Source organism: Staurois parvus, unplaced genomic scaffold (assembly GCF_062004578.1).
Source record: "Staurois parvus isolate SC_StPar_1 unplaced genomic scaffold, SC_StPar_1.0 ptg000303l, whole genome shotgun sequence".
Classification (NCBI taxonomy): domain Eukaryota; kingdom Metazoa; phylum Chordata; class Amphibia; order Anura; family Ranidae; genus Staurois; species Staurois parvus.
In genome coordinates, this window is record NW_028318099.1 from 12323715 (window position 1) to 12336906 (window position 13192).

A 13192-nucleotide genomic window follows, 5' to 3' on the forward strand; every position below is an offset into this window, starting at 1 on the left:
TGTCTCTCTACATTGCTCTCTATGCTGTATATTGCACTATTTCTCTACATTGCTCTCCATGCTGTATACTGCACTGTCTCTCTACATTGCTCTTCATGCTGTATACTGCCCCTGCTGTTGCCCTCAGCTCTGTCCTGGGCTGATTCTGGGTTTCTGTGTGTTGCTGTCTTGTCTCAGCAGGCTGTGCTGTATCAGGTAATGTACTATATTCTGTCATGCTGTGTGCACTATCCTTGGCTGGCTGCCCTGCTCTCTCACTGGGGGTGGAGTAATGCTGTTTTGGGGCTTTTCCAGATAAAAGAAGCTGAATCAGTGCTGGGCTGTGAGGACGCAGAGAGGAGGCTGGACAGAAGGGAAGATTGCTGTTCTCCTGGGCAGGGAGAGGGAGCTGTGTGCTGCTGCTGGGATCCAGCCTCTGTGCCTGGCACACACTAACAACCTGCTGGGATCCAGCCTCTGCGCCTGACAACCTGCTGGGATCCAGCCTTTGCGCCTGGCACACACTGACAACCTGCTGGGATCTAGCCTCTGCGCCTGACAACCTGCTGGGATCCAGCCTCTGCGCCTGACAACCTGCTGGGACCCAGCCTCTGAGCCTGACAACCTGCTTGGATCCAGCCTCTGCGCCTGGCACACACTGACAACCTGCTGGGATCCAGCCTCTGCGCCTGGCACACACTGACAACCTGCTGGTATACACCCTGTCTATGTTTCACACTTGCTACTATTTTCTGTAAACTTCTTTCACCCTCCAGGTCACTGTATTACTATTTGTAAGGAGAGATCCTGTCTACTGCATTCTTTATATTATGTGTTTATATATTTGACATTTACTATTATTCATATATTAGGCAAATAGCAGTGTGCAGTGTTGGAGTCCAGATTGGATCTTTCAGCGCTCAGACTCCAGGAATCTGTACATTGGTAGTTTGCTGGCGTTTGTTACCTATTGCCTAATAAAATAATTCAGTTTGCACTGGCTAATGCTGCGATCCAGCAACACTAACCTCTGTAATGTCATTCAGGGAAGGAAGCCACCTGAATTGAGCCATAACCCAGCTTTTTTATATTTTATGTAGTGAATCCATGTAGCTGTGCCTTTTTCATTTTGTTTTTAAAGTTTGCTGTTTTGAATAACGTTTCAAAAGAACGCTAAACTCTTTGGATTCAGTAAGTAGAACTGTGGAACCCTATCATTAGTGTTAATATCTGCTGTTTATTTTTCCAGGTTCAATTTTGTGTCTGGGGTATTTGCACATGTGGTGCCCTCTATTGTCAAGCGTCAGTATTACAATGCTGTGGGTCTTGGTACTGCTGTCCTGTGGGGTTCCTGCTGCTCTGATCCCATCACCTGTTTCCCGCTGTCCGGCTCGCTGTGATCCATCCTCCTGCTCGCCAGTGCCCACGAACTGCCCATCTGGAGAGACGGCACTGCGTTGTGGCTGCTGTACTGTATGTGCTGCTGATGAGGGGGACAGATGTGGAGAAGGACCAACGGATCCTACTTGTGCCTCCGCTCTGCGCTGTGTGAAGAGTGGGCTTGCGGGGGGTACAAGGACTTGCCAGTGTCCATCTCCCCAGCCTGTGTGTGGGAGCGATGGAAAAACTTATAGCAGCTCATGCAAGTTGCAGGCAGAGAGTAAAGCTGTACAGAATCAGGGATCTGCAGCCATCATCCCAATCCAGAGAGGAGATTGCGAGCAAGGTAAGAACAAGGGTACCTGGGGACTGAAATATTCAGTTGTACATGTAGGACAATCTGGATCCCCAGTATTAATCCTAATAATGCTGATTTTGTTTTAAGGTCATTTAAAAGGGATGTGCAAACTGCACTAACCTTTATCAACTGTTAATCAGTTTGGAGTCAATTTGCAAGCATCACTACATTCTGCACATTGTTTTTTTTGCTGCAAATATTTAAATTTTTGGCTATAGTTACATTCTATATACATTAATCTTTACCAGTATAACCACTGAATCTTTGCATTAAAGACATGTAAAAGATGTTCCTGGAAGTAACTTTCTTTTGGAAATCTATCTTGCCTTCTCTTTTGAATCTGAGCATGCTAAGCCAATTCCATTTTATCCTCTGTTTTTTCTAAATATAATTTCCATTCTGTTTCTTAAGTCATCTTACACTATTTATATAGCCTCACTGATTTATGCTGCACTTTACATATTGTACACTTACATCAGTCTCTACCCTCGAGGAGCTTATAATCTAAGGTCCCTAACTCACATGCATAGGACCAAATTAGACAGGAGCCAATTAACCTTCAAGCATGTCTGGAGTGTGGGAGGGTACTGACACAAGCACAGTGAGAACATGCGAACTCCATGCAGATAGTGTCCTCACTGGGATTCAAATGGGGGACCCTAAGTGCTTTTAGGCAGAAATGCGAACCACTAGACCAGTGACATTTTTATTGACATTGCGTCATTCAGCCATGAAACACTAAACTAAAAATTATATCTTCTTTTGTATAATCTTTGTTTATTGAAGATTTTTCAATACAATACAGAAGTAATAGAATCACAAAGAGAGAGCAGCAAATGTGTTGTAGCAAGTATTCCAATTACTGCATTTCCACATTTTAACAATTGTAAGTAGCGTCCGGCAAGGAGACAGTAGAATTCTATCTCACCACACCACTTATGAAACCCAAGTGATAGGACATCGGTGATAACACAGATAAGAAGCAGTTGAACATCAAAAGATAAAATAAAAAAACAATAACATAAACCTATGCAATAAGGTCAACTAAAGTAGGTCTACTCGCTTGTAGAGATGCGTGCATAAGGAGCAAAATGGAAAGTCAAGGTCAGTGTATAGTCTATTGCAGAAAATAATAATCCCCCTTTAGGGGGTCAGCAGTAGCCATTAGGGCTATTATGACTTCTGAAGGTAACTTCTGAAGGTGTGGCCAGCATTGACGAATGGTCAGTTCAGTGGTCAAGTATCAGGCTGGGTTAGCCTGTGAAGCTCAAGAGAATAATACATCCAGCCAGACCAGATGTCATGAAGTTTCTCTTGTTTGTTCTTAGCAGTGTAAGGGTATTGCCTCCATCACCCTATATACCTCACTCCACCAATCTTGTAGGGTGGGACAACAAGTTTGTTTCCAAAATCTTGGGGTAGGGCTTTTAGCCACATTTAAAAGGTGTGGAGTGACACTATATTTGTATGATTTGAAAGAGGACGGGGTATTGTGGAATAAATACTGGAGGGGAATGAACTGTATAGGTTTAAGGGTGGTTTTCTGAATCCACAGTGAAATTTCGCTGCAAAAGTTTTGAATCTTAGGGCAATGACACCACAGGTGCATGTAAGAGTATACCTTCTTTTGGAAATTACACTGTATCTCAATTTATGATCTGTAATCTGTCCCTGCAGTTTGTTATGCTTCTTAATTGTTGTCTATAATAGAGGTGCTTATCACACACACACAGTATCTCCCAGAAGTGAGTACACCCCTCACATTTTTGTAAATATTTTATTATATCTTTTCATGTGACAACACTGAAGAAATGACACTTTGCGACAATGTGACATAGTGAGTGTACAGCTTGTATAACAGTGTAAATTTGCTGTCCCCTCAAAATAACTCAACACACAGCCATTAATGTCTAAACTAACAAACAAACCAACAAAACTGAGTACACTCCTAAGTGAAAATGTCCAAATTGGGCCCAAAGTGTCAATATTTTGTGTGGACACCATTATTTTTCAGCACTACCTTAACCCTCTTGGTCATGGAGTTCACCAGATCTTCACAGGTTGCCACTGGAGTTCTCTTCCCCTCCTCCATGATGATATCATGGAGCTGGTGGATGTTAGAGACCTTGTGCTCCTCCACCTTCCGTTTGAGGATGCCCCACAGATGGCCAATAGGGTTTAGGTCTGGAGACATGCTTAACCAGTCCATCACCTTTACCCTCAGCTTCTTTAGCAAGGCAGTGGTCGTCTTGGAGGTGTGTTTGGGGTCGTTATCATGTTGGAATACTGGCCCAGTCTCTGAAGGGAGGGGATCATGCTCTGCTTCAGTATGTCACAGTGCATGTTGGCATTCATGGTTCCTTCAATGAACTGTAGCTCCCCAGTGCCGGCAGCACTCATGCAGCCCCAGACCATGACACTCCCACCACCATGCTTGACTGTAGGCAAGACACACTTGTCTTTGTACGCCTCACCTGGTTGCCGCAACACACACTTGACACCATCTGAAGCAAATAAGTTTATCTTGGTCTCATCAGACCACAGGACATGGTTCCAGTAATCCATGTCCTTAGCATGCTTGTCTTCAGCAAAGTGTTTGCGGGCTTTCTTGTGCATCATCTTTAGAAGAGCCATGCAGACCAATTTGATGCAGTGTGCAGCGTATGGTCTGAGCACTGACAGACTGACCCTCCACCTCTTCAACCTCTTCAGCAATGCTGACAGCACTCATACGTCTATTTCCCAAAGACAACCTCTGGATATGACGTTGAGCAAGTGCACTCAACTTCTTTGGTCGACCACGGTGAGGCCTGTTCTGAGTGGAACCTGTCCTGTTAAACCACTGTATGGTTTTGGCCACCATGCTGCAGCTCAGTTTCAGGGTCTTGGTAAGTTTCTTATAGCCTAGGCCATCTTTATGTAGAGCAACAATTCTTTTTTTCAGATCCTCGGAGAGTTCTATGAGGTGCCATGTTGAACTTCCAGTGACCAGTATGAGAGAGTGAGAGCGATAACACCAAATTTAACACACCTGCTACCCTTTCACACCTGAGACCTTGTAACACTAACGAGTCACATGACACTGGGGAGGGAAAATGGCATCCTCAAATGGAAGGTGGAGGAGCGCAAGATCTCTAACATCCACCAGCTCCGTGATGTCATCATGGAGGAGGTGAAAAAGACTCCAGTGGTACCATGTGAAGCTCTGGTGAACTCCATGCACAAGAGTGTCATTAATGGCTGTGTGTTGTTATTTTAAAGGGACAGCAAATTTACACTGTTATACAAGCTGTACACTCATTACGTCACATTGTAGCAAAGTGTCATTTCTTCAGTGTTGCCACATGAAAAGATATAATAAAATATTTACAAAAATGTGAGGGGTGAACTCACTTCCGTGAGATACTGTAGATTTCTTCTTCAATTGTTCAATTCTTTTCAAATTGTAACAAGAAAAGGGAAGGAGCTGTTAGCTAGTTAGCTGGCCTGCCCCTTGGGTGGTATAGAAGGTGTATTAGGCTAAACCATACATGTGCATGCCTCGCTGTTCATATAGCTGAATTGTGGCCACCAACATGAACCTTAGTAGCAGTGCAAGGGGACTGCCTTATTGTGGTCTGCCAACCATTTGAAGAGCGCGGCAGGCGTAGTTCACATGGCTTCAGCTCCCAATGTGTCATCTCTTTTTTTTTTCGTTGGTGAAGCTCAACTTCACCTGCACCTGCACCTGTATATTGCTATAAAATGTAGCGGCAGGCACCCACAGGTGTCTGCAAACAATTCCAGCTGTTCTTCAAAATGTCATCACCCCCATAAAATGTGAACTGCTAGCTCTGACTTCATCTAAAAAGTTGGTGCTTGGCCTTCCTCCTTTGTCTCTATATGGAGCAGCCATGTGATGAGCAGATTTAAGTGACCAATAGGGAGTGCAAGAGGGGGCATGGCCATTTATGACACTAGGAAGTCAACATTTGCATATCATTGCACTTCAATTTTAGAGACTTTTAAGAGGGTTTATATTTAGGTTTCAAGAAACAAGAGGACTGCCGTTCTTTTATAATGGACCAGTTCACACCCCTGCTGTGTATTGGTATAAATGGTACAGGTATATACGCTTATTATTATAAAGTATTTATATAGTGCCAACAGTTTGTGGAGAACTTTACATTATAAAGGGAGACAGTACAGTTACAACAGAATTCAAAACAAGAGGGCCCTACTTCTAAGAGCTTGCAGTATGGTGCATCAATGTGTGCTTTTGGCCTCATAGACCTCAATAGCAAAGCATGAAAAAACACATGTACCATGCATTTTATTGATTTTTTCAGAGAATGACAACAAGCCCCACCCCCTAGCAAACTCTTGTTTATTTAAGTCTTTTGTTGGACAAACATAAAATGCAGAATGCATGAAAACACACTGGAGGTACATTGACACCAGATGTGGTGGGACTGTATTGGGTGGCTTTTACAGCACAGTCTCAACGCATGGACAAGGCAAAATGTGCCTGGTTCACACCACTGAGTCGTGGTGGTGTGCAGGCACAGTGAGCTGAGAAAATGTACTTACTGCAGGCTGAAAATGTAAGTTTATAGAACATCTTTGTGAAATCTTCATAAAGTTTGTTAAAAAAAAAATGAGAAAACAGTGTGATCTGCCTAGCTCTCTGAGCAGATCTCAGCCGAATCACACTGCACACCAGAGACTGGAGTGAATGAGCCCTAAAACATGTCAACTCATGTTAAAAGGTGTATCAAAAAGCAGGAAAATGTAGCCAATGAGTATGAACCTAGTCAGAACAGCAGGGATTGCATGCAGGAATCACTGAGTGCTTGCTATTATGTGTGGGTAACAGCTCAATAATTTTCATACCTTTACAGGTACACTTCAGCTAAATTATCATTGCCAAAAGATAAAGCAGTCCCATCATGACCAGGAAAGTGCATTTTCACATGGAGGGTGCTACCCATTTTGTACAGCCGTCCCTTGTCTGTTTGCAGCACTTCAATGGTATTTTATTAGGGGAACCTCTAGTAATAAGTGGTATTTATTATGTATTAAATGTTTAACTGCAAAAGTAGAAAGAAGAAATGAAGGTATTACGATCGAATTGTTAAATCACAGTTTCTTCATACACTTTTTGGCTAATGATAAATTTGTAAATAGTGGTTATGATTCATTACAATATTATGTTGTGCCCAGTTTGGAATGCTCATATTTTACTTGTTGCCATGTTGGAACCATGGAAAGCTGTGTCCATGTGAACTTTCCATACTGAATTATGAATAGCCGCAGACAGGAAATCAAGCCAGTGAACACAGTCTGAACACTTCACAGGAGAAAAAGATAGATAATTAATACTGTTTAAAAATGTTTGTCATTTTACTGCCATTACTACCATTAGTTACAAAGTCACATATATCAGAGAGGTGGGGAACATCAAAGTGTAAGAAAAAAAACATACTCAGTAAATCTCTGTAATACATGTACATTTATCCATGGTTTGTCCCTGCAAGTTACAAAATACCTATTGAACTTGCTAGAAATCCAGAGAGCTTCTAACTATGGATGAGTCCTGGTTGAGTCTGAACCCCATTCAGCAGAACCCATGGGATGGTGTCACATAATTTCAAGCTTTCCAGCCCAATAAGCTGGTCATTGTCATTTTCCAAATATGGCCATGGTGCCATATTAGGCCAGTGGTGTCACAAGCATCCCTGCCTCTTCTGCATACAGAAATGCTCCAGTCGCAGCTGATTGAACTGACTGGGGCTTGGGCAGCAGGGATGCAATCATGAGACAGTTTCTCATGGGTTTTGCCAAACTGGGTTCACACCAAACCCAGCTCATCCCTACTCCTAACTTTCTATATTTGCTGACAACTCTGCTTTTGCTGCACTGAGATCCCAAGAAGTGTTGTCAGCTTTGCCTAAGTTATTTCCTTAAGTACTACACTTCCCCTTTTCCTTGTGTTACAGAGTTGTGGAGAGGGGAAGGTCTTATGTATTCCAGAAGAGAGAAATGGACAAGAAAGATAATGCTGCTTAGGATTTCAATAGAGGCACTGTGTTGTCAGCTCAAAGAGATAGTAACAGGAACTCAAGCCAAACATTTTGTTAGCTATGTACAGAGTGGGGATGGGTTCTTAGAGCTGTCGTGCCCCCATTGGGAAGAATTACCCTCACTTTCTGTCCAAGTGACAGGGTGTCACAAGGACAAGAATTGGTCAGGCATCTCTCTGACTGGAACACAGAATGCAAAAAAAGGAAATTTGTTTAGCAGAATGGGAAAGGATTAGAAAAGCTACCAGGTTTCTTATTGTGCTATGTCTTTTCTTGTCCAGTGACACCTATACCCTCTCAAATCTTGTCCTGATGTCAGGAGAACAAGAAGTAAAGGGAAACTACTCAATGAAGCTATAGACAGGAATAAAAACTTAACAGAGGTTGTGACTATTAGTCATTATATTAAAAACTTAAACCTCTCCCTATGCTTGTGATCAAGCCAACAGTGGTGAAACACATCAAGGAAGGTTGGTTTTGGGTGGAGACCACAATGTATGCAGTCTTTTTTGACAAATTAAACACAAAAAGAAGAACCAAGTTTTGGATTATTGCTTATATCTTTTACTTAAAAAACTGAGCTCGAATTAGCCTTTCAATAGAATGTTTTTACCTGTTTTTTGTAGTTATACTTCTACAAGCTTTTCGCCCCACAGTGAAATGTTCATATTTGACATGTTTTCTTGGACAGTGTGTCTACAGCTGTTTTCAGTTACCTTCATCTGTCTTCAAAATGTTCACACGATGTTCCATGTGTCTACAAAGCAACAAGCAAAACCTAAGTTTATCCCAGTGGACACAACACATAAAGTTAATAAAGGGTCAGTCCACCCAAAAGTGATACTGAAGTAATTGGTGGAACCTGGTAGGTTGAGTCAGCTCTTAGCTTTTTTTTTTGCTTGGACAACCCAACAGTGAGATCTTCCAGCCATAATTCTTGCCTGTATTCTGGATGTTCTTGCTCAACTTTACATGTTCAGCACCTCTAGTTACATTCCCTGTAATATAAAATTATTATGTAATCTAACAGGGAGAGTGGGAATCCCTCACAATGATGACAGGAGGTCTTTAGACTCTGGAACTCAAGCTTGGCTATTTTACCAGTAAAGTCCCAAAGGGGTATGAAAAATATCTGGTAGTTTAAATTTCCCACATCTACCCAAAACTGAAATTTTGTTTGGTGTACTGACCTTTTTAACACACTATACAGGGACATGAGAAGTAATACATTTTCTTTACATATTTATTTTTTTTTTTAATTTTATTTTGTGCCTTACAGTGTAAAAATTGCCAGAACAGTGGAGTTGCCCTTTAAGCACTAACATGGAGCACTGGTCAGTTTAATTTGTAGTCATTATTATGTCTTGTTTCAGTTCCAATTAAAACAAATGCTTGGATAAAATTCCTATTTGAAGATAAGGGCAATATAACAGCTTTAAAAACACAAATGGAAACTGGCAGCCAACAGTACAGCCTGGGAATATATTTCTGGCACTTATTCAAGATCCAGATTGATATGTTATCCTATTTTCACTTTTGCTGTTAGTGAATACTACCTCCTGTTTATTAATGTATAATACTCATTTATATAGCATTTGTTCACTTTTGTTCTTGTTACAGGTCAGAAGGATCCAGACAGCCCTCGCTATAAGTATAACTTCATCGCTGATGTGGTGGAGAAGATTGCACCAGCTGTTGTGCATATTGAGCTGTACCGCATGTAAATCTCAGCCACGTCATGTTATATAACATAGTTCAAATGGGGTTGGACTAACTTTTGTCATACAGGATGCATTGGTTTAGTAACCATATGGAAAAAGTTAACCTAACAATGTACAGTATATCTTGTGTTTAAATAGTGCCTGTTTTGTGCAGTACACACACTTTTGTGTGTGTTTATAAAAACAATGGACAGTATAGCTATTCATCCTGTGAAACTGCATGTCCATTCTTTCTGTGTGTATGAAGACAGAATTGAAAGTTATTAGGCATTTTTTTTCTCAAGGTTTAATGTTATTTATTTATACAGAATAGTGTGAATCAGGAAAATACTGCATTATGGTCACTAGATGGATCTGATAATCAGAGGAAATAAATACTTATTTATAAATAATAATAAATAAATAATACATATTTACTATGATCATCTCCTCAATCTAAAAGTGGCAATACAATATTTTTCTGAACCACTCTGTGTTTGTTGAATAAATAACATTCAACCTGGAGAGAAAATAACTTACGATTTTGCCCCCATTCACTCAGAAGGACTGTACACAGGATAAATACAGTAGCTCTGCAAAGTGATTTATTATATGATATGCAGAGTTTTGTCTATATGCTATTATTGCACTTATATGCTTTAATAATTGCACTTATATGTGCTAATGATTGTTTTTTTTTTTATTACATTGGTTTATAGATAGTGGTACTTTTACCTTAATCATTACTTCAACTTTCAGTTAAATTTTAATTTACAGGTTAACATGGTCCCAAATAATAGAAATAAAAAGGCATAATAGGATAAACTTTAAAAATCACTGTAGGAATATAGACTGTTGTAGAAAGCTGTATACATATTTGGTAGATAGGTTCAATAGTTATACACACTTTAAGGGGTATTTATGAAAAACAAGGGTAGATGAAAAAGGTTTGTTTTTTTAAAGTGATAGCAAATATCAAAATGAATTGAACAACACTGCTACATATGGCAAAGAACAATGTGCCCACCACAGCCAATCTAAAATAATTTCTCCTAGTTCCGGCTACCCTATTTTTAAAGCAGGTGAACTCTGGTTGATTGTTTCACTTAATTGCACTTTACAGTTGCATACATTTTAATATATTCTTTATTACATTTTTTTGCAACACCTCCAATTTTGGGCCTCTTGGCTTCAATTTATGGTCACTTGGCTAGAATTTGTGATGGGCTTGTATTTTAAACATGATAAAATGTAAAAAAAAAACAACCTGGCAGGTCCCAAGGAGCTTCTTCTAATAATTACTCTATTTACAGCTCACTGTACAATAGCATAAACAGTAATCTGGCATGTAAGAAATAGTAAAGGAATGAGGAATATGGCATAGTTCACATTTTTGGTAACCACTTTATTTGACAAAATTATTTCCATTGATAACAATAAAATGGAATAAACAGTTATTTGGCCAGAAAGAAAATTGTTTTGTTTCCCTAGTGGTCAGTGGAAAGTGGTCATTGGGAGGAGGGCTCTCTTGCACTGTTGATCAGTGAGAGAAGGGCCTTATGAAGGTCAATGGGAAGAATGCTCCTTAAATTGGTAGTTAGTTGAAAGAATGCTATCTTTCAAAAAAAAAAAGAAGTGTCAGTGGTAACTTATATGAAAGGCAGAGACACCTAATTGCTCAAGGAACGTTTGTGGCCTCTGGAGAACCCTAGAGTTCCATGGAACTCCGGATGAAAAAGGCTTTTGTAATATGTTACTTGTGCATTGTCTTGGGATTCTACCGTCTTACAACCATTTCTTGTGTCCAGGTTCTCTTTCTTTGGAAAGCGTGACATCCCCTCAGCCAGCGGATCAGGTTTCATTGTCTCAGAAGATGGGTTGATTCTTACCAATGCCCACGTGGTGACAAACAAGCAAAGGCTGAAAGTGGAGAGGAGTGATGGGTCCACATACGATGCAAAAATAATAGATGTAGATGAAAAAGCTGATATTGCCCTCATTAAAATCAAGCCAAAGGTATTGCACATCTTTTGTACTCTTCTACACTGTAAACTTTGAACTTACCTTCAGCTGGCACCATACATTTCAGGGTCACTGGGTATCTGGCTCAACAGAGCCTCCTCCCTCTGCCGAGGAGGTTCAGTGCAAACATTTATGGCTATAAGAGATTGCAACTCTGTTACAAATGTCAAGTTTGCAATCTGCAGAATTTAATTATTACTAATAAGTCAATGGTAAATATGAAACATGCTCTGTAAATACATCTGATATAAGCATGCATCTTTGCTTACTCTTAGTTGGTAGAGCTTTCTGTTGTTAGACGCATTGGTCAATATGTGAACATTGCATATTTTTAGAGTTACATGCTTTGACAGGTCTGAACAGCAGTGATACCTACATCTGCTCCAGGATGGCAGATGCTTTCAATACGTGACTGATGCTGGCTATATACAGTATTGGCACTTTTGGAAGCTTTCCATCAGCTGTTGAATAAAGACTTGATTGAGTAGAACTGAATAGCCCACAGCAAAGGTTTGATTGTTTTTCCTGATTTTGGTAGATTAAAGTGACTCTGCAATGAGAAAAATATGCCAACTAGTATTGCTTGCCTTCTTTTGAAAATGCTTCTTGCCTGACTGTGTCTAGCTGCAATGGTTTTGAGTCACAGACTTGGAAATGCATGCTATAAATGAGTGTCAGAAAACTCTCAGAATTCCTTATTTTGATATTTGTTCCTGGTCAGAGACCCAGAAAGTAAAGAAACTAAATCATCAACTTCACAGTTAGGGAACCAATATTCTTAAATGAGAGATCACCAATGGAAGCCCCATACGTTTTTACATTAAATTCAATTTAGGTGAATAAAACTGTGGTGCAAATTGACCAACATGCTTTTCAACTGTTTTTTTTGGTGTTTTAAAGTGACTTACACCACAATTGTTTGGATACAGAATTCAGAATGCTTGGGAAGCAATTAAAATAAGTGAGTTGAAGGGTGAAGGAAAGCTTTAAAAATTGCCCAATTATGCCAAGCATTTTATTTACTGTTACTGAGTGCTAATTTTTCATGGTGTAAGGGAAATACCTATTAATAATAAGTGATAGTGAGCTAAAATAAAATGCTTAGACTTGTTCTGTGCAATGGTAAATACTCCAGTAACACATCATTGTCGCTGTGGAAGCTGAATAAATGCCTGACAGGAGAATTCTGTGACAGTCTGTAGACAATAGAGCTCTGTAACTAAATGACCACATAGTCATTTGACTGTGCTGATAACTACATGCTCGTATTTACCAAATGTTTCTGCATATACCACCTATGGGTCTATGTTTTCTAATTAGAGAGAACTGACAATACAGATACTGTAGGTAGATAACAGCCCTGGGTCACTGCTGCTCTTATGGCTAAGAGCCAGTGCTGAAGGGTAGAATGGGTCAACTTCTGTGTTGTGCAATGGATGTATAGATATCAGTGTGGTAATTAGATATATGCAGTAAATGAAAACAACTGAGTACACGTATTGGTGATTTTCTTACTGAAAAAAGCTCTGCTGGTAACAAACTTACACAGGACATATTTCTCTAAATTCTGCTACACCATTAGAATATGTCTGCTGAATGTGAAAATGAAGTACTCTGATAGTCGGTATTTAGGGAAGCTGGTCATACACTTTACAGTTTGATTGTACAAACTTTGTTACAATCTCTTTTTG

At 40.1% G+C, this 13192-nt stretch overlaps 1 protein-coding gene across 1 annotated transcript in view; it reads left to right on the forward strand.

The window, feature by feature from the left end:
* The first annotated feature begins 303 nt into the window (after positions 1-303).
* HTRA1 (HtrA serine peptidase 1) overlaps positions 304-13192 on the forward strand; it is a 45504-nt gene continuing 32615 nt past the window's right edge. The window contains exons 1-4 of the mRNA XM_089683263.1: positions 304-692; positions 1229-1705; positions 9400-9499; positions 11288-11495. Of these exons, the coding sequence (XP_089539389.1) occupies positions 1258-1705; positions 9400-9499; positions 11288-11495 (756 nt within the window). The 5' untranslated portion in view covers positions 304-692; positions 1229-1257. The remainder of the gene's footprint in view (positions 693-1228; positions 1706-9399; positions 9500-11287; positions 11496-13192) is intronic.